The sequence below is a fragment of the Zootermopsis nevadensis genome, unplaced genomic scaffold (assembly GCF_977971745.1).
Source record: "Zootermopsis nevadensis isolate Lab colony 2312 unplaced genomic scaffold, Znev_1.0 Znev_ptg000061l, whole genome shotgun sequence".
In the NCBI taxonomy this organism is placed as follows: Eukaryota; Metazoa; Arthropoda; class Insecta; order Blattodea; family Termopsidae; genus Zootermopsis; species Zootermopsis nevadensis.
In genome coordinates, this window is record NW_028259192.1 from 1127259 (window position 1) to 1153379 (window position 26121).

A 26121-nucleotide genomic window follows, 5' to 3' on the forward strand; every position below is an offset into this window, starting at 1 on the left:
ATATAACCTAATACTGAAGCTATTATCCTCGCGCGTCGTTAAAGGAAATGACCTAATTAATACGTCAAGACTTTATCAGACACTGCACAAAACAGTCTTAAACAATTTACTCACCGCCTCACCATTTAACAAACACACTCCAAAATTCAAGTTTTAATTCACTGGAAGAGGTTGTAAAATTTCCCTATCTTTCTTACTTCTCTAAACATTTTATTCTCCAAGAACACTTCATATTTGTGCGCTATATCCTCCCCCTATCTTGAATCTCCTTTCATTCCAACTTGGAACTGCGCATTCAGACTTCTCGTCGGTACACTGACGAACTTACAGTAACGTAAGACGAGAATAAACGTAAGCCCCGGATTCAAATCTCTGTTCGGAAACGGCCTAACCTGACTGAGAACTTCCGTGATTTCCTCAGTCCCTCCATGACCGCTGCCTTCCACATCCTTTTCAATTAATTATTCCCTGAGCTCCTTTCAATTCGACGCTAGATCAGAACTGTTAAACAGCACGCTCAAACAAAACACAGACCAAAATGCGAACGTCACGCAGATGTACAGTGCGTGCTGTTTCGATAAGGCAGTCCCGTGGCTGACTACCGTTCAAGACAGCAAATTTTAATCAGACTCTAATCATTTTACAATATAAACTTGACTAAAGTCTAACTAACTACAAGGGCCTAAGGCACTGAATACATCAGTTGACGTAACTGGATAATTTAGAATTAGTTTTTTGAACAACTCGGCCACCAGATGATGAATTAGAGAGACGAAATACATCGCCCAATATTATAAAATAAAATAAGTTTATGAATCATAGTCTGGACGACTTTTTAGTGTTGATATCAGCAATGCGCCATGTTTACCATTACAATATGGCACTTAATATAACTGCTTTTATTATTTAAAAACAAAAACATTGAAGTCTTTGTCTTTGGATCGTGTCCGGAGCTCTCAACTTATCGATATCTCGAACCACATTTAATATTCCTTATCAACTCTATAGTGCTGCAGAGTTGTCAGTTTTGCTCAAATCGATCGCCTCTTGACTTGCAGTTTGATGTCTGAATGTTCGGGATTTGTGTCCCGCTCGGTTGCTTCGAAAATTATTTCTGGAATGGTATATATAATTTGTGCTCACCCTGTGAATGAGGACGATTTAATAACAGTTCATTGCAGTTTATTACAAAACTCTGGGCAAATTCGTTCAGAGAGACTTCATTTACTTTCTCGAACAAAATCACTGACTTATTGTTTGCTTAAAAATAAAGAGATTGGTCTATAACTGTAGACTATTTGCGCTTATTCTGTATCGAAGAAGTTCCTCGATTTTCCTGCATGTTCAGTTACCTTCATTCGTTCTGGATGCGATCTTCAGACGAAGACACAGGAGCAGAAACCAAACAAAGGAACAGCCACTCCATCTAATTTGGGGGCCGCAGTCTCCCAGTCCCACCTTCATTTAATTCTACGTTTGTGCCCAATTATCCATATCGCAGTATCACAGCTCACTGGGAACGCAACTTCCAGGAGGCTGGAGTCTCATAAAGAACTTTTCTTTGTACTCATTCCGAATCTCTGCGTGTGAAAATATTTTTGCCTCCAGAAAGTTGCATTTCGAATGTTTTACTCGCTATTCTGTTTCGTAATATAATTCGCTTTCGTCAGTGTTCCGTTTTACCCAAGCATCTAGGATCCAAATCCATACTAAATCAACATTCTGTAGCAATTTGCATATATATACATTTCCCTGTCGCATTGCTCCCTAAGAGATGATAGCAATTATTCAGCTGGTGAAGAAATCGCCCGCTTTTGTAGAACTCGAAAGTTCATCCTGAGACAACTGTAAACACTTTCACAACTTGTTTCAGTAAGAACAATTTTAATATTATCCTCCATCTAAGCTTCGATCTCCCTCAAAGCTGAGTTTTGTGGGTGAGAATTGTTTCCGGTATCAGTTTTAACAATAAAAGTTTCTCTATTAGATGACAGTGATTTGAAGAACGTGTAGACATAAACTCGGAGACAAGGGAGTATGTTATATTATTGATTTGTAATCACAGCACGGGGCAAAATCTTAATGCGAGTATTGCTAATAAGTCTCTAGAAACTGTAAAGCTTTCAAGTATAAATTACATTCATTATGAAATTATGGACATGTCAATTGTTTTAGTTCAGAATTTTTTCTCTGAAACTGGGGCCAAGAACGTAAATCGTGGGTGTATGACCACAAATTCCTGAGGAAAATATCGGTCCTAGAAAGAACGGTAACAGATGAATACACATTACATAGCGATGCTCATAATTCGACCTCATTACCCGTAATTGTTCGAATAATTAAGTCGAGTGTGGTCTTTAAATCTGAAGGGATGCGATCTCTTGGGACAGCCAATGGCATATTATTATTTTTATTTATTTAGTGTTCTGTCTGACGACAGGTCCATATGAACAGGATCCTTCCATCCTTTTCTCGGACTGGGACCTGTTCATATACGTTCTTGGCAGATGATCCAGAAGTGGTTTGCCATTGCCTTCTTCTGTGTGTGAATGGAGTAATTGATGGGATGCCACGGAGGAAAACTCCGTGTTGCCTAGACCACGGCCTTGCCCAACACAAGCTATAAATTCGGGCACCGCCGGGAATCGAACCCGAGACCCCAGGATTACAAGGCCAGCGTTCTAACCGCTAGACCACCTCATCTTATTATTATTTAGTGTTCTGTCTGACGACAGGTCCATATGAACAGGATCCTTCCATCCTTTTCTCGGACTGGGACCTGTTCATATACGTTCTTGGCAGATGATCCAGAAGTGGTTTGCCATTGCCTTCTTCTGTGTGTGAATGTAGTAATTGTTGGGATGCCACGGAGGAAAACTCCGTGTTGCCTATACCACGGCCTTGCCCAACACAAGTTATAAATTCGGGCACCTTCGGGAATCGAACCCGAGACCCCAGGATTACAAGGCCAGCGTTCTAACCGCTAGACCACCGTGGCACAGCCAATGGCATAAGAGGTCATAACGTTAAAACGGAACTTCATTGACTGTACTGAAATTGTTCATAATACAGTCCCGTACTTTTGTACACACAGTAATCAACATCTGAATTCTACGAAAGCACAGAATTCCCTGACCAACTGCGCAACTATAAGCTTCTCAAGTAATTCCCTGAACCACAGCACCAAATCCTTTGAAGGGACAAGCCCTTAGTGACGCACTGGTACGATAAGGCTGTAAGGCGAGTTCATTTCTCTCAAAACACCTTACATTTTCTGTATCAGTGAATGGAGTTCAATACGAATCGAATGGCGAATTACATGCAATTCGCCACAGAGTATTAGAGATTTAGGGTGGGCAAACGTTTGTTAACAGACAATAGAGCCTGTCGGTACGAACGTCAGACTAGAGACTGTGACACTTTTGTCCCGTGATTAATTGTTCCAATTCAAGGCAGAATCCTAACCACGAGACAGACGTCGTCTGCTCGACGTCGATTAATCTGAATACGCTCAAAGGATCCACTTTGTTAGTGATCTACGAAGTGAAATATATTCTTAATCCTGTACACAGTAAATCACATTGCAGTTTCGTGTTCATGTTCGTGGATTCATCACTACTTAATTCGTCTTGGTTTTGTATAAAATTTGTAAACATGCGTTTATCGAAGCCGGCATTGGTTTTTGTAAGTGCATAATATCAGCTTCTACCGAAATGCCTGTTTCTTGTCGAGAACCTAAGCTGACGTGATATTTGAGGAAACATTTTTTAAAGATAAGAGTTTTGTTCATCCTTCTTATTTATACAGTGATATTAAATGAAATGCCAACTAACTAACAAACGAACTAACTCCCGCATCGGTTCTTCGGAACGAATATTACGAAAAATTTGATAAATTATTTTCCAACAAATTTAATGAGCCATGTCTGTCTACGATTCAACCCCAGAACCGTTGAACGGTTTTGAATAAAATTTAGTATGGGCGTTATGCCATTGGAGAATAGTTTAGAATCGTACATTTTAATTTCCTACAAAAAGTAATACCAATATGGCGGACAGGCAAACTTGTGAGGTGGTATCGGCACTAATGCCACGTGCAACACGGCCATACAATGACGAATGATTTTTGACTTTCGGAAAATAGAAAACTTGGTACAGAATTTATTTGTGGCAGGTGCATGGGTTAAGTTCTGACATGACGGAAATTCGATCCCGTGACCCCACACATCCAAGTACAATATGCTACCACATGATTTGTATTTCTGGAAACTAGATTTTGTACTGACGTAAAATTTATTGAAGATTTCTGTCTTCTGGGTTGTTGCGCTGTGTAGTCTGGTTGATGTTAACCAACGTTTCAGAGGTAATACTGCCTCCTTCATCAGGGCGATGAGTATGAAGATTTCTGTCTTCTGGGTTGTTGCGCTGTGTAGTCTGGTCGATGTTAACCAACGTTTCAGAGGTAATACTGCCTCCTTCATCAGGGCGATGAGTATGAAGATTTCTGTCTTCTGGGTTGTTGCGCTGTGTAGTCTGGTCGATGTTTACCAACGTTTCAGAGGTCATACTGCCTCTGTCATCAGAGTATGAAGATTTCTGTCTTCTGGGTTGTTGCGCTGTGTAGTCTGGTCGATGTTTACCAACGTTTCAGAGGTCATACTGCCTCCATCATCAGAGTGTGAAGATTTCTGTCTTCTGGGTTGTTGCGCCTTGTAGTCTGGTCGATGTTTACCAACGTTTCAGAGGTCATACTGCCTCCGTCATCAGAGTATGAAGATTTCTGTCTTCTGGGTTGTTGCGCTGTGTAGTCTGGTCGATGTTAACACCTCAAATCTTACGTAAAATTTATTATTTTTCATACCCCTGTTCGAATTTCGCATTGCCAGCCTTGTTACATCCTTGGCGCAGTTCGTCAATAAACCGCCCAAGTTAATTCAGATTAATTTTAAGACATTCTCACAGCTTCCTTTAAGTCCCACACACGGTCCAATTCCCTTAGGTTTTCAGATGAACATGTACACATCTCTCCCGTATCATCCATGCTACATGTTATTCCCATCAACTAGTTGATCTTAAACCCTGTTAATTAGTATGTATCTGAGAGTACAATTATTAACTACGTTCCTTGTCCAACGTGCTGAGCGTCATATATCTTAGAACCCAGTCATCAGATCCGCTTGTAACGTAAAACTGTTATGTACATTTAATGAACCCTTTATAACATCTGGAATTAAGTACAAATCTGATGAGAGTAACTATGTTTTCAGTATGGATTATCCGCAGTGCAGGCAGTTCGATTAATACTGCAGTGTGATTAGTTCACGCCTCCCGATAATTTTCGGTACAGCCGCGGTCATAAATGTGTGTTAATGGATTCGGACAATAGACCACGCTTAGTGCTGCACATAATTATGTGACGTGTCGTCTTCGGTATCCATCACATTGAGGAAGACGGATTAAGGACGTGACAGTACAAATATCCTGGCCTAAGACGGGAATGAGGAAAATTACAAAACACGGAAATTAACAGTACGTACTCATTATTTGGGACTGTTAGAACGGTTGAGATAAAGTGTATAAAATGGGCGGGTGATGTAGCACGCATTGACGAAACGAGAAATGCGTTACTGTCACTGGATCGTCTGGTATTCTCAAAATAAAACGACATGAGGACGGAAAAATAATCAGCTTCCGAAACAGTGTGTTCATTTCCGAACACCAGAGGTGGACAAAGCCAACAAACCCTTCGAAGCCCAATGGTAACTATACTTACCATCTGCATAAGCAGTCATCAACTATTCATTTTGTGTTAATGGTTTTCGTATGATTTTCAGTGTAGACAGCGATTATATCCTTAAACAGCGGTAACTATTTAATCTTTTGTAATGGTGAAACGTGGAGTTTTCTTCGCGGTACGGACCGGATTATTAAATATTTTTTAGATGAGCTCTGTCTTCAATACCTTTACCAGCAGGACGATCGGGCACTGCCTGGGGAACTTTGTAGCCGCAAATGAACGTTCATGCCCCCCCCCCCCACAATTTCTTTGGTTTCAAATGCGTAATATGTTTATTAATGACTTATAAATTTTGGAGTTCAGAAGAAGACTGGCAGGCTCAGATGTTTTATGGAACTTAACCATTACGCCATACGCACAGTAATTGATAATGACAAAAAAACTATGCATTATTACAGTAGCCCGAGCTTTGTTAGGTGTTTTAATTACCATTTCCATCTAAGGACATGAATGTTTAATATTAATTGGAATTCTCCGCGTACAAACTTCCAGAGGCAATTAGTCACAGGCTAAAAACAAAAGTTGGCAGGATCCCATGTGTGAAGTTGTGCTTGGCTTTTGCGTGACACTTAACCTGCCATACATCTGAGTATTACTAATAAATCAGGAAGTAAGCACGGAGTTGAAACAAAAAAATATATTACAGGGAACGAGCCGACGTTGTTATGAATTGTTTGTAACGAGTGAACACATGTTGGCTTTCGGGGTTTCCAAAACCATTCGTATGTTTTATATTAAAGGTGATTTTGGGAGGTCCGCTCTTTTGTACCGCGGCACAGCCTAATTTGTCAAAGACACATGACAGAACACCACAAAACTTCGCCTCATGAAAATGGGGTACGAAAGTGCATTTTGCCTTGAACATATCCGTACATATAAATCCTTGTCCCGTGTGTTTGCAGCCAAACGATAACAAAACATAACACGCGTTGAATATAATTATCGATGATGAACCAGTCTGCGTGTGTTATGATTTACAAATGCGAAAGATGAGATTCTGCCTTTTTCTGACTGAAACAAGCGAATATACGATTTCTTGCAAAAATTAGCGGCACGCCAACGGAACACTGAAAGCAGCCAAAGGAATGTAATTGTGGCCAGTGTCATCTAGAGAAATTAGAGTGGGAGGGAAAGTAGCACGCATGGGAGAAACGAGAAATGCTACTGAAGTTCTTGTTCGAAGCCCTAAAGTGAAATGACCGCTTGGGCGCTTATGGGAGAATAATATTAAAATCAACACTGAATAAAGATGGTTTGAGATGTGGTTTGGATTCAGCTGGCTGAACACAGTAACGAAGAGTCGAGTTCTGTAAGAGCAGGCGAATTACTTGGACAGCTGAGCGACTGTTAGCAGCTCGAGGAGGACTGCGCTCCACGGGCGATGTCGTTTTAACGCGCGGTCCTTGTGCCTGAACACAGAGTACACACTCGTTCCTCGCTCTTGTCTGATGCTCTGTTTGTTCTTAAGTTCAGACGACGTAGGACGTACGAAATAATCGCATTATCGGCTGCCGCCGCCCCTGCTATGAATACTGCCCGCAAAGCAAGACACACGCTGCTTGCTAACGAGAGGAGCGGGTGGCCGTGTCCTGGTGTGGCGACTTCACGTTCGTGTTCTTCGCGTCAGCCGTCATCCCGCTGATACAGCAGATTCTTCGCCCACAACATCGCCTTTGAGGCACAAACAGCAATCAGTTTTCATGAAATTATTATTTATTTACTATCCCGACGCCTCTTTTCTTCAACCAATGGTCAGCCAGACCACTTAACCTTCCAGTTTATGACTGCAGCAATTTCTTTGTTATGTAGAGGTCATCATCATCAACTCACTGTCTTGCAGGGTATCGTATTCAAAAGAGAGGGATAAATGTTTTATTCTTATGTTTATTATTATAATTATCCACCTCTGCCAGTCCGGTTACTTATCTTAATGCCGTCGCGTCTCTGTGAGTTCACAGAGACAGGCTGGTTCTCAGTTGGTTCCACACCTTTTTAATCAAGAGACAACTTCTTTCTGGAACCCTTTCTCGTTCATATTTTTTGAAGTCTTCACTTCCACAGGAATCCACTCAGGACCTTTGCTTTCCAACATATTAATTAATTAATTAATTTTAATTCTAAGTACCTTTCGTTTCCTGATGATTTTAAAATATACCACGTGAAGTACTTCAGTCTGACACACTTCCTGTGCAAAAATAATGTTTCGAAAACTGTATGGCCCTCGATGTTGGCAAAATATGATTATGTAACCTTGACACATCAACTGAAATTATAAATTGCGTAATAATCTTATTTCACGTTCTTGAAGTCTTGTCGTTGGACTGTGATCTCTGTTTTCATCGCCGCATTGACTACACGTTTTTACTCAAGGCTCAAAGCGTAGTGTTGTCACTCGTTACATTCCGTGTTCCACTGCTGATGGCCTCTGTCCTTTGTTCGCCGCCCTCTAGAATATAATTCTGTTGTCTAGAACCGCGAGACATCGACGGATTCCTCCGACCTCGAAAGAGTTAAAAACTGCGACTCCTCGTGCCACAGCCGACGTTTCCGTGCCCGTGCGATACGACAATTATGAAGGTATTTCAGTGGGACTGAATCCCTCAACGCCTTATTCAAAGGGACTGCCCTTTTTCCTTATTAACGCGTTTAAAAGCAAAATTATTATTCGATATTTTATTCTGTCAGTGCGCGGGTACCCGCTGGGATAATCTGACACTGCCCTACATTCGTGGTTAATCACAGTTTCAAGGTCAGACCGTCAGCCAGATTTATTTCTGATGCAAAGACGTTGACATGTACAATAAAGATGGTGTTTTTCTGACGAACATTCTATAGCATTAATTATAATTAGTTTTTCTTTTAATTTTTCTTAACTTAATTATTAATTAGGTTTATAATTACGTATTTGGTTCAAATGTTCAGACGTTTTTCATCCTACCACAATTCTTTTTAGTTGATACGTCATTCTCACACTGGTTTGTCCATGATCGATGTTCGCTTCAGACGTAGGCTCGTCAGCACTGATTTCTCCCGGACATGCCGACCGTTCTACTCCTTGTCCTGAGCACGTGTTAGAATCGATTGATACCCACGACGTCCATTGCCCGTCCTTCCCCTATTTGAGCCATCACAAAGCGTCCCGCGATTTTCACAGCCTCTGACCACAGATCATATCACATTTAGATCGTTGTTGTTCTGTGGTGTATTGTCTCGCTGTAACAACTGTTTCTCGCATGATAACACTGTCACCAAAGGCCAATTACGTGGACATAACTGAGGGTACCCACTGTTTATATCAACCAGCGATACCAGTACTGCCAACATAATTTATGAGGTATGTTGAAGTACCGTCAGAAATTTTGAAAACTTCTACATTTATCAAGCCTAGAAAAACATAGCAAACAATACAAATAGTTGTCTATAGCTGCAGTAACCTATCGCTCCGGATTCTGTTTCTACATCTTTACTGGAATTAAAGAATTGAATAATTGGGAACCATGGAATAATGCTCCATCTTTATATAAAACGTCTGCCATGAGCAGTAATAGATATATTTTGTGTTACTCTGTTCATAATAAAACTTCATACGCTCAAAAATATATCTCTTACAATAATACCTTAATATCAGCAGTATCTAGACACGACTTTGTTACATTGAAATCTCACGTCTTACGACATTTATACACCCACACCTCAGGAGTATGCAAATTCTCCCAGAACGTAAGTACAGAAGCACAGATACCATATCACACATTCTGCTTCGGTGGGTCCATTCTATGCATACACGCCCTGCAATCAGCATCTCATTCTACAGGTCTTCATGTTTGATTTAATTTGAATTGATTTCTCTTAAGAGACAGTTCAAGTCTGGCTGAAAACATTTCAATTAGACTGCTTCATGCCGCGTAGAAACAACGCGCAGATGTTAATTAGACCTGTATCTAGATGTGTGAACACAGACCTCACGTCAGTAGAACGCTCAAGAGGCGCGTTAAACTTAGACTTGCAAGTGCCCTTCTTTTCAGGATCTTTCCAATTTACCATTTACAAATCATTCTACCGAACTACGCTACATGAAGTAAGATACTGAAATAACACTGAAGAATAACACAATTATCAATAAATCAGGCCATTACTTAATAAGATTTGCTCACTTAAGGCTACACTCTTAGTTCGCGACAATCAAAATATCAGATAATTGAAAAAAGAACTTATACACGAAACTTAATACGAAGTTTATAGTGTCGTAACTTGGACGTCAGTGTACGGTTTGTGAAAACTTAGTGTCCTGCGTTGTAGGAGAGGCTTTGCCCCGCGTTATAAGAAAGGTTGTATATATATATATTAGTGTTCTGTCTGACGACAGGTCCATATGAACAGGATCCTTCCATCCTTTTCTCGGACTGGGACCTGTTCATATACGTTCTTGGCAGATGATCCAGAAGTGGTTTGCCATTGCCTTCTTCTGTGTGTGAATGGAGTAATTGTTGGGATGCCACGGAGGAAAACTCCGTGTTGCCTAGACCACGGCCTTGCCCAACACAAGTTATAAATTCGGGCACCGCCGGGAATCGAACCCGAGACCCCAGGATTACAAGGCCAGCGTTCTAACCGCTAGACCATATATATATATATATATATATATATATATATATATATATATATATATATATATAGAGAGAGAGAGAGAGAGAGAGAGAGAGAGAGAATTAAAACTGCTCAGAGTTAAGAGACAGGAGATTTTGTCAAATTTAAGTGAGATTTGAAGGAATTGAGTCAGCTTTCGAGATATTAATCTTACTCAAAGATTTATGAGAGCAGGAAGACAGAGTGGCCGGGTGTGGCACTTTGCACACGCCCTCTGCCCCCCTTGTTACATTCTATTCACACGATGCAAATTTTATGTCGCTGTGACAAAGAGGAATAGAGAAAGGCGGGCTGCCTACCTCCCTGTGGTCCTGTTCCAAAGAAGGAGCTGTGACAAGCTGGCAGCGGGGGCAACCACTTTGATGTGTGACAATAAATCTCTGGCAGTTGCACGTCGAATGCCCGAAAATCAAACTCTTTTAAGTACGTTCGTACTGAGTGACACCTTCAGTGTGTACCTGTCACGTGGTTTAACGAATGATGAACTCCATAACCTGTGCTCGCCTCTCCGGGTAGTACCAGGTGATCATTCGAGGGCTACAAATGGCGGGCCGCGTACCAAACATGATGGGAGATTAGGAATGCGACAAGTATTTTGGTTGGAGAAGTCGAAGGAAAGAGACCTCCCGGAAAACCTAGAATCAGATGGACTGATAATATTAAAATTTATCTAAAGGAAGTAGAGTCAGAGTCTTAGCGGTGCCCCACGCGAGGAGCACTCATAACAATCTTCTTCTGAATAAACTTATCAAAGGTGAATATATATCGCTTTTCCATTATATAAATGCCCGTTCTATTCCAGCAGCGGACCAAGAATTTGAGCAGATTGGAAGGACGGATTTTGTGTAAGATAACCAAGACCATTTAATTGAGCGAACGAGACCAAGAAACACTGATATGGAAGTATTAAATAATTAATTATATTTAAGCTCATGTAAGAAAAATGTTCTGCTCGAAGCACTGTGGAATATCAAACGAATAATTATTCTTGTAATGACTCTTTATGAGAAACTGCAGCTGAGATGTACGATGCGGAAATTTATAAAATTAACTTAGAAATCAGCTTCCGGAGTGCCTCCTTAATATCCCGTTTCTCGAGTTCTCAGAAGCTCTGTTAGGCGCTACCGGGAGGGGAGGTCTACAAATGAACGCAGGAAGAGCAAACGTGTGACAACGTTCGTTCAATTGCACGAAAAAAATAATTAAATTTATCTGGGTTTAAATATGTAAGAAAGGCTGTTACAAGTACAAATTAAGAGCAAGACAAAATTGAGAAACGCAGCTCAGAATTCTTTGTCTTTCCGTCTGATATATATATATATCGAATCGAAAATATCAAAGCACAGTACACAAAAATAATGATTTTTGCCCGCTGTTTTGTATGGGTGCGATATTCGGTCTCTCAAAGGCTGGGCGTGTGTGAGTAGAGGACCGAGAGAAAGCATTTTGAACGCAAGAGGGACGAAGTGATATGGAGCTACAGTAAACTAAATGGTGACGAATCCATGGTTCGTACCTTTCACCAAGAATTATTGGAATGATCAAATCGAGGTGGAGATGGGCGGACATGCAGCGCCCGTGGGGGACGTGAGAAATGTCTACAATATTTTTAGGGCGTGTCTGAATGAGATATTCCACTTGGAAGACCAAGGATGACAGTCTTCAGTGTCTCAGAGCAAAAAGCATCGAATAAGAGTGCGAATATTACGTGTTCCTTGTCTGGGGATTTGCTGTACGTGTCTCCTTTGTGTTTCAGCTCGATGGCCCACGTGCTGAGGTCCCTGGACCTTAGTTACAACGAGCTGAACGAGGTGCCGTTCCACGCTCTGAAGCCGCTCACGTCTTTGGATTGGCTCAACTTCCACAGGTAACTAATTACCTGTTAACTCTCTTACCCGCAGTCTAACACGTCATCGTTACTGTGGCTGCATTCCATGCTTCAGAGGAATTAGACTCACGGGTTAGGTTAGTCGTTCTTCCAGTCGGATTTATTACAGTACATCATGCACCAAGTAACACCGACTAACCAGTTACAGATCATGAAAACCCAAAATTTTATAAGGTCTTTATGTCATTTTCATTTTTTCTCTCTTCAAAAAAATAGTGTTTCTAAGACGGTGAAACATGAAAAATGATGGTCTAATGTAAATCGAATATTTCGATAAAGAACATCATTTAATATTTTAAAATATTTTAAATGTTAATTATTGTAATATTTTAATATTTAATAAGAATTTATTGTGATTAGACGGACAAGATTTAATATATACATAATATATAAAATAGTGTTTATAAATACGTGCACACATTTAGGGTGTTTATCTTACACAGAATGGTGCTATTTCTTCAAATCTCACGAGTTCACGTGATTGCCACGCTGGTAATGTTAATGTCAAAGTTCTAGAACGTAAAATGTAAAGACGACTCCAATTACATCGCCATACCAATCTTGATTTTAATGGCGAACATGTGTTGCTCTTATCTGTCAGCAAATGAATCGGAGATGGATTTTGTCATTCGGTGGGGGATCAGTCGCAATGTTCACTATCATCACACGATGCTATATTACCCCCATAATAGGTTCAACACGTATCGTTTACCGACGTGTTTTGATAAAGTCAAAATTTCATTCACGAGGTTAAAAGCATTTTCTCTCTCAGGAACCAAAACATTTGAATGTGCACAAATATATTTCCGTTGGTTTATATATGTGCTGGAAGCTTGGTCAACAACTTTAAGGCAGTTTACTCAAGTAGCATGGGGGTTTTAAAATGCAATTAGAATCATACTTAGAAGTCACATATGGAAGTTGGATTTGGGAGAATTTTGTTCACGCGGACTTAGCAGTACCCTTCCCGATCCGGTAGCATGGCGTGTCACGCGATGTTTTACATTTTTTATTTCTCAAAAATGCGGACCTTCGTCGCGGTCAAAATTTTCTCGACACGAGAGATCAAAAGAGGTCAAAGGATATGCTATTCTGTTAGAACATCCTTTAAGGGGAACGCAAAAACTGTGAGAAGGTGATTCTCTTTTGGTGAACTCTGAAGTTAAAACTTCAGCTCCAGCTGTTCAGTATCCCCTGCAGTCAAAGGAAGTTCCGAAGCTGCGGAGTAAAGAGGGATTCGTGTGTTTCGATTTCAAAGCATCGCCGTTTGCCATGGCCTTATTAGCACATCCAAGCTGTCGTAAATTATGAAAGCGACGACGAACGTCGAGTTCGATGTCTCGATCGAAAACTCTGCCGAGTTAAACGCCCCTCTGAATTGTTTTAAACTATGAAGAGTTCTGGAGAGAAACAAAATTATGTGAGCTATATTTATGTTGCACAGATATCGAGTCCCACAAATATCGTGTTGATGATGTTAGGTTTGTGTGACGAAAGTTTATAATCCAAAAATAAAATTAAGCTTGACTCCCGGGATACATCGCCTGGCCACCAACCAATTTCTTTTGCAACTCAGAATGTATAATTAATTTATTATTTCCTGTTGTGAGTAATAACAACATGGACTTGCGAATTTATGTGCTGGGAGGGACACTTAAAATAGGGCCTGGAATAATATTGATAATAGATATTCATAAAATATTCTGCATGTATATAAGACATTTCACTGTAGATTATAAAACAGCAACATGAATATGGTTGGTCTTCTGGAGTCTTGCGCCGTGATTTGTGATAGGCGTTTCGGCAACGTGGGTAAAATTAAACCAGACTAAACGGCGCTACATCCCATAGAACAGCCATCTTCGTATCTACAGCTGCGATAGTAGAAAGACGTGTCAAGAACTGGATGAGTGGGGCTCTACCGCAGTGCAGGAATGACAAGTAATTTCTCCGCCACTGCTCTTATACACTGGGGCTCAAGGATACATCGGTCGAAGCGTCAAGTTTATCGCACATCTTTGTCTACCATCATGGAAATTTATCCCCGACTTCACACGTTTTCACTGTATAGTGCTTACGTTCAATAACACCTTAATCGTACCTAATATAACCTAACCTAACCCAATCCAACCCAACCCAACCTAACCCAACCCAACCCAACCCAACCTAACCCAACCAAACCTAACCCAACCAAACCTAAAACAACCTAACCTAACCCAACAAAACCTAACCCAACCTAAAACAACCTAACCTAACCCAACCAAACCTAAAACAACCTAACCTAACCCAACCTAACCAAACCCAACCAAACCAAACCCAACCAAACCAAACCTAACCCAACCAAACCTAAAACAACCTAACCTAACCCAACAAAACCTAACCCAACCTAAAACAACCTAACCTAACCCAACCAAACCTAAAACAACCTAACCTAACCCAACCTAATCTAACCCAACCTAACCAAACCTAACCCAACCAAACCTAACCCAACCCAACCCAACCTAAACTAAAACAACCTAACCTAACCTAACCTTGCACGTTTACGTGCTTTCAAGGCATTTGTACGCCTGCTTGTTCGGACAATAAGACTTTTACACCGAATTCTTAACGTAGCTAAAATGAGACTGATGGGTATGTGTTTTAAACGTCATTGGTTGTGATAAAGAGCTTTACTGTAGTATAGGCATAACTCGTCCCAAAATCACAAAACACCAACTGTTGTTCGCATTATCTGGCTATTTATCATGATACCTTATTGCTATATATACATACATAATACCCATTACCCTACCGAGTCTTGTGGCTGACGCTAACTTCCTTATCCTGAGAACGTCGTGCCTCAACACTGCTGTCGTGGTAAGCCTGGCGGCGACAGGCACAATTCTGAAGCATAAAGCGGATCGTTTTGTGGCGACCGCTGTAAAGATCGGTCCCAGCCTGGCATTGGTGATTAAACGTTGCTGAGTAACAGAGCTCATTAGATGCCAAAGTAAGTTAATTACGCCAGAATCGTGTGTTGTAATTGTAAATGAAACTGTGGGTATGCATATTCGCGCGTAGCTCGAGAAGAGAAATGTTGATTTGTCCCAAACCCGGCATGCTTATTACATGGAATCACGAAGAGACTCCGAAAAGTGTCCTTTGTTTAAGTCCCGGTGAGAATGTTTTCTTGCTCGGAGACTACACGATAGAATAATGACTAATACAAGACTGTTTATTTCGGCGGAACGAAAGTCACACCCCGAAAAATATCTCGAGCATGAATTCCAGTCTGATTTATGAATAATAATAATAATAATGACAGGATTTGAATCTTTCACGGTGACTGAACATCATAATTCTTTGCTACATTTTCCTGTCATATTCAATGATACGAGCCGATTTATCGGACCTGTGAGCAGTTCTGTGGCAATAAATAATCGGCCGAGATACTCTGTTGGTACAATATGCATCCCGAATAAGACAATTATTAAATTCGCTGAATATTAGTTGTACGACCGGGTCAGATTCACTGGACTGTAGGATAATATTCTTCTGCATGCGGTCAAGCCCGGTACTGACACCTTTTAAATACGCAGTGTGTACGGGAAGTGATTTTCCCGAGAGTCAATCTGTCGGAACAGTTTTGGCAAGTCTAGAAAACGATCGGGCTGGCTAGCGGTGTTTCGCGCATGCGTGCTGTGCGATCTTGTCACAGATCAGCCGAGGCCGGTCTCAACACTCGCCTCATTTATCGAACAGAACTTGGCGTTACGAAAATTTTAAACTAAGCGTCAGAATTTACTGATTATTTGTGATTGGTTAAACGACTATTCTAGGAGATCGAAGTTGGTTGAACCAGCGAGGGCGGGGCGAAATTGAAGTCAAGTCATCCGGTTATTTTAGTGATAGACACATTCGTCCATACACGCCCCTGATGCAAAGAAAATCATGCATGAGACCCAAACGTCATACTAAAATTAATTTAAATTTTGTAGTCAACTTTAATAGTGAGTAAGGTTGTTCACGTGTATTGCACGGTGTCCCAAAAATATTTATACACAGCATCAACTTTGGTGGTCACTTGTCAGTCAGTTGACCAGCCCTGTCACCTGTGCCACGAAGTTGACGGTGGTGATTTATTAAGTGCCAATGCTGACGTATGCAATGGTTTTGTTTATTAAAATGTCTAAATTTAATTCGTTTAATGTGTGTATCCATCTTTTTGGGTCACTCTGAATAAGCAGGTTGAAGTTCAGTGGACACATACTCCTGTCTTGCACGCAACATTATCACAGTTTCCACCGCGTCCTCCGATGTGCGTGGAGCGACTTGGATACGTCAGTCAGGAAAACTTTTGTGTGGAAATTAACAGCTGTATCGCCTTTTTCTCTTTTCGTGCATAATGAAAACACAAAAGCCCTGTTACTCGCTAGTAAGCAGATCGGCGCAGATGTAAGTCTGTTAATAAACACTGTGTCAAAGTTCAAATATCTGGGCAACATCGAATCGCATTAATTAAAAAAACAATGAGCCCACTGAACTCGATAGATTCTTTCTACCACTGAGTGCGGACTCCTCTGCTCTATTGGGTTATCAGTTCACGACTCAAAACAAAATAAGGTCTCAATTTATGTAAGTGAAATTTCGGTACGATTCAAAAAATATTAAGGTCTTCGGTGACGTAGCTCGAGAAAAACAGTAGATCTACTTAAAATTGTCAAGAATAACATCTATTCCCTCTAGGAATGTGACAGTTTCTTCACGAAACCAATGTTATGTTGGACAACCATCACGGGTTCTATAAAGTTTGCCTACTTATTTATGATCTCGCTACTTTTCCGATATTCGGTATTACCACATTTCAGGTCTATATGCAATGTCCTGTAAGTATGGGACCGTAGGAAAAAACTATTTTTTACAAAACACTAAAACATACAGAGACGAAAATGTTAATGCAAATCATGTGTTTGCGATATCAAGTGTTATAAAATTTGAAGAGTTAGAAATGAAACTGTTAATTACGTAAAACACGAAAGTGGGAAAACGATAATGACACAATTTTTATTTTATTTTTTGTGTATTTTATATTTTATTGGAGTCAGTCCATGCGCGATTATTATTCGATGAACAAGAAGCATACTCCAGTTTTGATCTAATTAAAGCGACATGGAAAACAGTGAAGCTACCTGAAGCGAGGAAATTATCGTTACTATAACGAATAATCCCTAATGTCTATAGTGTATGAGAATAAATAAAATAAAAATGTCAATGAAAATACATTTTACTACGTAACATAACAAAACGATTTGTTTTTCAGTGAGAAATCATAATTAAAACATAATTGACACAGTAATTAAAATGGACACTGTTTTCCGTCATAATAATAATAATGTTCGCGAGGCATTACATATAAATACAGTGAGAGTGCGATTTCGTATGAACTTGTGAAATATATCATTATATGCATTAAAATCACGCCTATGTTTCAAGCTTTTATAAACACTGAATTTCCAGTAAAAATGAATATTTGTTAAAAGAAAGTATCCATTAACGTCAGCATTGTGCGTACAAAATGGCGAACTCATTTATTCAGAGCTACGTTTTCCGGGAATAATGCGTAATATTCAGATTATGCGTGTACGCGACTCTCATTCCTACGCACAGACCTCGTTAATTTTATTCATGATCTGATCGCACTGGGCATTACGTCACTCTTAAGCGCATTTCTGTCCTAATTTCTGTTACGTGTTTGGTCTGTGTTTGAACGAAAAAGCTTTTACGAGGTGCGATCGGAAAGTTTCAGACTGCGCCTATAAAAACCCGTACACTTATCTCAGGTATTAAATTCATCCATCACCCTCGAAGTAGTTCCCCTGGGAGTGAACACAGCGATCCCAGCGCCGCTGCCAAGCCTGGAAGCATCCCTCGAAATCTTTCTTTGTCAGCCTGTCAAGCACCATCTGCGATTCTGCCTGAATCTCTTCTATCGTCTCAAATCTCCTTCCCTTTAGCTGAATTTTCATCTTTGGGAAGAGGAAGAAGTCACACGGAGCTTAGGAAGGAAGTTGGGGTCGGTTCTTGCAAGATCTTTGAGCTCCTGACAAACGAGAAGTCGATTCTGCTTCTGGTCCTCAGACAGGATGCGTCGCATGTGGAGTTCTTCCTTTAGAATCAGCTGACAGGTCCCATAGCCTATCCCAACAATGTCGCACAAGTCGTTGATGGTACGACGTCGATCTTCGTGAATGGCCTGCCGAATCTTCGTAACATTTTCGGGCGTTGTGCTCGAAGATGGTCGTCCAGAACGCTCGTCATCATCGACAGAGGTTCGGCCATTTTTAAAACGTGAATGCCACACAAAAGTTTGTGCACGACCCATTCCGGACTCCCCAAATGCTTGCTTTAGCATTTCATAGGTTTCCGTAGCCGTTTTGGCGAGTCTTTGGCAAAATTTGATGCACACGCCATTCCGAAATCGCAGGAGGGTCGGTGTAATGAACTACCAAAACGCCCGTAACTAAGAAACAAATGCTAATTCGATGATGCCGGCTGGCACACTGATTCATTATGAATGTAGGCCGCACCCCCTAGCGGCAGAAGCTCGTACTACATCCGGTTCGCCCTCTATTGACACAGTCTTGAAACTTTTCGATCGCACCTCGTACGTATACAGTCTCGTGTTAGGTTAGGTTACAGCGTTATATACGATGAACATTAGACGAAAAGCGCCTTCTGATGTCCGTACGTGTCTCCCCTCTGACTCCATATCTTTCAAATTTACATGATGAGTTTCACGATTGATCGGTTCGGAACTTTTTCATGCTTTCTGTAAACTTAAAGTTTAAAATGTACAAAACTAGAAATTCATCATTTTCTTTTCCCCCGTGTAGAACCTGGTGTCTTACCCCCTAAGGGGAAAATTTAAATTGAAAGTATTTGTTTAAATCTTGTCAGTCTAATCACAATAAAATTCCTATTAAATATTAAAATATTACTATAATTAACATTTAAATATTTAAAATATATTAAAATGATGTTCTCTATCGAAATGTTCGATTTACATTAGATCATCACTTTTTTTTACACGACATGTTTCAGTTTTAAAAGAACCATCTTCAGGTGTATAAAATTATATTAAACTTAAATATAATTTCTTAAATGCAACTTTTATAGTCAGATGTTTTATCAGATTTCAAATGATGTTTTATTCCAGATTTTATTGTATTTTTAATATCGTATTCGAAGGAATTTTATTGTGATTAGACTGACAAGATTTAAACAAATATATATTTATCACAATATGACGCAACTTTATCATCTCATAAATTGAAAGTATTTGATAAAAAGGTACTGAAAATATTTTGGGCCAAATGGAATTATTTCAGGTTTTATACAAGAGAGGATGATTTTTTTTAATTAGCCTGAGCTACTGTTAGGTTCTCATGAAGGTCTCCACTCCAGACAGTTCATTTCCATCGCAAAATGTTTTGTAAGACGAGTCTTTACTAGGAGGCGAGAAGCGTCTTACATCACTTTTCATACTTTATGCGTGTAATGTAGCAAGCTCTGTGAAGGCGTCCTCGTGGCTGTCGGAACCAAGAGGCATTGTCATTGGCTCTGCTAGAAGTTATCGTTTGTAGTGTCGAACGATCTCGTGTTCCTCCGCTCTGCATATCTGACTGATTGCATTACGGGAAGTTTACCGTCTCCGGAATTGAGGTGACGCCTCCGGTAGATAAGAACGATTTGCTGATTGGACGAAAGGGACTGAGCCCCTTTTTCCCACGTTACAGCAATCAGATTTCGTCACTGACGACCGTCGATGGCGAGGGGGATTGGTCCATCATGCGGGAGACGCTGACCAACATGTTCCTTGGGGATAACGACCTCACGGAGCTCCCGAAGGAGAAGACCAAGAACGGAAACGGAGACAACAATAACAATAACAACAACAACAAACACCACAACTGGAACGGAAACGGAGGCCGCACGGAGGAGGGAAATGGATCCGGCGCCTCACTCGCCGAATGCCGAATGCTCACCTGGTTGAACCTCGACAACAATAAGGTACGATATACAGAGTGTCTGGGACGCACATGTTCGACGGTAGCGTGCTCGCCTGGCTCAGAGCCGCACCGGAAGTGATGTCAGAAGCAAGGTCATGTTACAGAGGATTTAAAAAACGTTGTCCTGAAATCGGAATAAAACGATTTCATGGAAACGTCTGGTGTTGGAATCGCGTAATCATGATTCTTGATAAAAGCAATAATTTCTTTGCGTTAAACTTGTTCGTCCATTCCCGCTCACAGCTTGAATGAAACTAAAGATGTTAAATTATTTGCCAAAAAGGAAATTCCTATGCAGTAGATAATTATCTGAATTTTGAAATTATATTAGTCCGTAATTCCAGCAGACAGTTTTCACACCAAAGTGTAATTAAAAAGCTAAAATCAAGTTCTTTGTCTCGGGAGGCGGAATCACGTCGTTTCTTTAAGACGTGCATTTCAGGAACTTTAATAGAGACGTAAGGCGAAAAACTTGCACTGGACCGTACGAAAATACATTGCAATCTGGTCACCTGGATTGAAGTACGTGAGGATATGGCCCAATGAAAGTTTCGGAAAGACGATGGTCCTATGACGTGGGAAAATGTTCATTGCAGTGTTCAAAAAAGGCCGCGCATTACACCTTATGCTGAATCACCGTCACTCGTAGACCCACTGTGGTGACAACGTGGACTCCAAATGCAAACAAACAAAAGTTTTTTGTAGTTTATCCACTCCACGGTTTGGTACCGCAAACCTCACAGAACGCGCCACTACGTTCCTTCCAGCGTATTATTCGCTACCAACAAAACGCGAATCTGTCACTGAAGAAGGCAACCCTAGCTGCAGTTTTGTTTCTTTGTTTCCATTTCAGGAAACTAGTGAAGTGACGTCACACGTGTTCTCATCCGTCTTGGAAAGACTTAAATATTTTAATGGGTCGGCTGAGCCCCTGGTTCTCTTAAATTTACGATTTTCAGGAGACGTCCTATCAATCAATCTCTCTCTCTCTCTCTCTCTCTCTCTCTCTCTCTCTCTCTCTCTCTCTCTCTCTCTCTCTCCGTTTTACCCATTTTCATCCGTCTCCGCTCGGCAGACTTATCCGCGCCTTCGGATTAAACAAGACAACAAAAGCTTCTCCACGGTCTCTTTTTAATACATGTTTAAGCCTTTCACATCCGATGTTCATGGTCTTTAACCCAACACTGTTGCTGTCTCACTGTTCTTCATGCTCCGTCACGTGTGTATGTCTGCCGGTCAATAGGTCGCGTTTTTTCCTACGAAGTTTGTATTATTTTTCCTACCCCTACTCATATTCTTGTTGCTTGCTACCCTTAACCTTACCCCTCCACCCCCGCCTCGTCAATTGGCCTTGCTGTTGCTGGTTCGTACACTTCTGCACCCCTTCCGTCTCAGGTTAGACCATCCAGCTCTTAGGAGGTCCGAGGGGCTCGCTTCACCAGCAGCGGGGCCACTCCCAAAATACTGCGCCCCCTGGGGACAACGGCAGGCAATGCCCCTCACCCCTAGTTCCAAGCGGGGTGAATCCATTTCGATCCATTTCTTAACGATCCGTGAATATATTATCCTGCCATCTACGGATTCTAACTGGTCTCCTCTCTTCAGATTTTTGAACCAGAAATTTGTCTGCATTTCTCAACTCTCCCATGTAAGCTGCATCTCCAGCCCATCTCATATTTCTGTTGGCATCGCCCTTATGATATTGGCAGAGAGATACAATTATGATTTCCTTATAAATAGTTCAACTTCAGGAGTACAGTCATTCTTTATACGCCACTGACAGTTACGACACTGTGTCACATTAGATGGGTGAATGTGATTTACTCTAAAACCAATATTATGATGTCTAAATAAATGTTTATTCATTATAAAGTCAACAAATACTTGTGTAGGGCGCCTATTATAAACAATGTCGCGTATTTTCGGTTCAATGTTACCGATCGGCATTATTTATTCATGTACACTTTCAAATGTTCGTTTATGTTGTCCCGTTTTTTTTGTTCTGTGTGTACTTAAATATTTAAAGCCGGATAATAGCTATTTTAGAAGTATAATAAATCAGTTTAATTTTATTGTTGTTTCATGAACATTTTATGTGGTCTACTCGTAGACTTAGAATATTTCCGGTAATAAAATGCCCTGAAACTTTCATAACTGGTCACGCTCCGTGTTTCTGCGATGTTCCAGGTGATGACACTTGAACCTGGCTCGTTACCAGAGGCACTCCAAACTCTGAGCGCGTCCCACAACCTCATCTCGAGGTTCCCAGCCGAGGCGCTGGACAATCTTCAAGGACTAGCGTGGCTGTACCTTCGAGGAAACTTCCTGGAAGAGCTCCCCGAATACACTTTCAAACATCACAAGAAACTCGACAAACTGGACCTAGGCGAAAACTCCATCCAGGCAATACCTCACAACGTCTTCAACAACACGCTGACCGTCCGAGACCTGAACCTCGATTTCAACCAGCTGAAGACGCTCCCAGCACAAGTCTTTCGGGGCCTTAGTCCCAGCAGAATATATTTGTCCATGAACAAGCTGGAAGGAATGGATGACAGGGCATTTGTAGGGATTGGTCACATTCTGGATTTTCTTGACTTGGAGCAAAACAACCTGCAAAGAATTCCGAAAGCCCTCAGTCAGCTGAAGAGACTGAGGTTTCTTTATATCCCGTCCAACAAAATTAGCGAAGTATCAGACGATGCTTTTGAGAGTTTCTCGGGGTCTTTAAGAGCTCTGTCATTGTCAGGAAACCAATTAAATAAGATTCCAAGAGAAGCTCTCAGAGACTGCAAGAAGCTGTCACATCTAAATGTTGGTTATAATCAAATTTATGAAGTCGAAGAGGAAGATTTCTCAAGATGGGGTGGTTCATTAGACACTTTACTCCTGCGAAATAATAGAATCGCTCGTCTGGACGCACATGTGTTCCGGGCGACTCCACGACTGCGAGAACTAAGCCTGTCTTTTAATAAACTGAGTGATGTCGATCCCGATGCCTTCTCAGACGTCGCCGGCAGCCTGGAAAATCTTGAAGTGAGTTTTGGGATGTATAGGGAGGACTTCCCTGAAGACTTTCTCAAACCGCTGAAATCCCTTCTTTGGTTGGCGTTAGACAACAATAATATTCGTACAATTTCGCCAACAGCATTGTACACGTTCGGCCAACTTCAGTATTTTAATTTGGATGCGAATCGATTGGAGTATCTACCGCCCGGAGTGTTTCATCCCAACGTGCACAAAAATCTTCACGACGTTAGGTTGTCGTACAACCACCTGCAAGTCCTGTCTTCTGAAACATTTGCCTCCCTTCGAGAGTTACGGACCGTCGTTCTATCTGGAAACAGAATCAGGACCGTGAAGGTGGGAGCGTTTAGTGGTTTGCCTAACCTTGTCACCCTGGTAATATCGGACAACAAAATAAACTCTCTTGAGCCTAGGACATTCACAGAGTTACCAAATTTGATAAAGTTGGATTTGCAAAACAACGAGCTGAAGGAGTTTTCCTTGAGCGCCTTCCTGAATGTGACCGGGTTCTTCATGCCTATGACCATAAACATCTCGAGGAACCAGATATCGTCTCTCTTCGTAGGAGACACAGGTTCCCCCTTGCACGTCAAGACACTGGATATGAGTCACAACAGGGTTCTAGAAGTACCTGTCAACTTCTTACAGAGCTTCTCCGATTCTCTACGACGACTCCACATGGGTTACAACAGCATTGGTCACCTAGATCCGGAAGCATTTGGGAACCTAGAGCTCCTAGAAGTGCTCACTCTTGAACATAACAGCATCGTAAACCTCAGGAAGAAAGCATTCGAGGGCGTCGAAGCTCTTCAGGTGTTAGACTTGTCGCATAATCATATCGAACAATTACAAATTGAACAGTTCTCAAATTTGGAAAACCTCCGGATAATTGACTTATCGCATAATCACGTCCGGTCACTACCTCGCGATGCGTTTCAGAACACGAAACTCGAGAGGTTAGACCTCTCCAATAACGAATTTGTTGTGATGCCAAGTAGTGCTTTGGCTGAGGTGGGGTTCACGTTGAGGCACCTGGATATGTCTTACAACCACGTGGAGCACTTGGACAGCACGATGTTTCCTGACACGCCGTACTTACTGGGGCTTAACCTGGCGCACAACAAACTCACGATCCTCCCGGACAACGTGTTCACGAGTCTTGGCGGTCTGCTCAAACTTGACCTCAGCAGCAATTCCCTGAGAGCAAACTTCAAAGAGTTGTTTCACTACGTGCAAAAGCTCAGGCGGCTGAGCCTAGCGGACACGGGCCTCAAGGTCACGCCGAACCTGCCACTCCCAAACCTAGTGACCCTCAACTTGTCCTCCAACTCCATCGATGAGATGCCGGTGTCTGCCGTCGGCGGGCTGGAGCGACTCAGGACTCTGTATTTGAATGGTAACTGTTTCACGTCCGTACCCTCTCAGGCCTGGTCCCACATGCCGCTGCTCAAGACGCTGGACGTCTCGAAGAACAACATCAAGGTAATGCGTGCTCCAGCTTCTCTTCCAAATTTCCTCTCTTCATCTCTCAAATTCTTCTGTACAAAAACATTAAAAAGCGTTTCATACAGCATAGGCGACTGAATTTTCGCACGAGCTGACGTAGTCTTGTGGGTGGGTATCAGTCATCTTCCAGGGTTATTTTGTCATAAGAACAAAGACACACGTCTATGACACAGGATAAAATCTACAAAATTTACAATTGTATCAAGTCTCAATCTTAAATATAAATACTATTTACATGAGACACCTGCCAAGCGTAAGGACGACTTTGCACTTTGAAGGCCGAGATTATTCGTGAGTTAGGGCTATATTTCCTGCGAATCTGAAGGTTAGAGCTACGACAGGATCCACAAAGTACATTGTGTTATGTGTATTGCAAAAAATAAATAATTAAACAGTTCGTATATGAAATTAGAAAGTTTTAATACTATGTTGTTCAAACTTATGAAATATATTAACCTTTAATCTGATAGCAAAAGATATATATATACAGCTCATAAATGTTGCATACATCAACGAATTTAGCGAGTATGAATAAAGTTTTTGGCGTCGTCATCGTAATAATTTTGAATGTCGTATATATTTCTCACATGAAATCATTTCATTCACAGATTATTACGAAGGAAAGCTTCTCGGCACTGATCCGCCTGCAGTCTCTAACCATCCAGGATTTACCACTGGAGAGATTCGACGCGGATACTTTGACCAGACTCCGTCTTCTGACATCATTACGAATTCAAACGTGGCCTAAAATCGAGAAATATCGATTTCGTCTCGGTAGCGCGTTATCCAATATACCGTCATTACGTAAGCTTTCCGTTCGAGTACTGGAGTCATCGCTGACGGACCAGTTGACGGGGGCGTTCACTCCGCGGCTGAGGCACGTGGAGATCACGGGAAGCGAACTAAGGAACATTGACGCTGAAGCTTTCGAAGGCATCGAGGAAAACTACGAGATGGTGCTGCAGATAAGAGGGACGCAGATCGAGGAACTTCCTGCAGGATTATTCGCAAAGCTGGAAAAAATCCCTCACTTGTCTTTAGACCTCAGGGACAACCGACTGTCGTCACTGAGCCCAGGGACGCTCTACTCCAACGGGACAAGCTGGGAAAATGTTGGCACGAGACTTATCTCAGGTAAGCTGCTTTAGGTTAGGTTAGGTTAGGTTAGGTTATGTTAGGTTAGGTTAGATTAGATTAGGTTAGGTTAGG

At 41.4% G+C, this 26121-nt stretch overlaps 1 protein-coding gene and 1 long non-coding RNA gene across 10 annotated transcripts in view; one reads left to right on the plus strand and one right to left on the minus strand.

Moving 5' to 3' along the window:
- The window catches only part of LOC110836787 (uncharacterized), a 648071-nt gene that overhangs the window by 573660 nt on the left and 48290 nt on the right, over positions 1–26121 (plus strand). For all 7 annotated transcript variants that reach the window (XM_087340435.1, XM_087340440.1, XM_087340434.1 and 4 more), the window contains 4 exons: positions 12200–12310; positions 20107–20380; positions 22567–24888; positions 25521–26046. In XM_087340435.1, coding sequence (XP_087196561.1) covers positions 12200–12310; positions 20107–20380; positions 22567–24888; positions 25521–26046 — 3233 coding nt within the window. The remainder of the gene's footprint in view (positions 1–12199; positions 12311–20106; positions 20381–22566; positions 24889–25520; positions 26047–26121) is intronic.
- Positions 1–26121, minus strand: part of LOC110836788 (uncharacterized) — a 229735-nt gene that overhangs the window by 79526 nt on the left and 124088 nt on the right. The window lies entirely within an intron of this gene.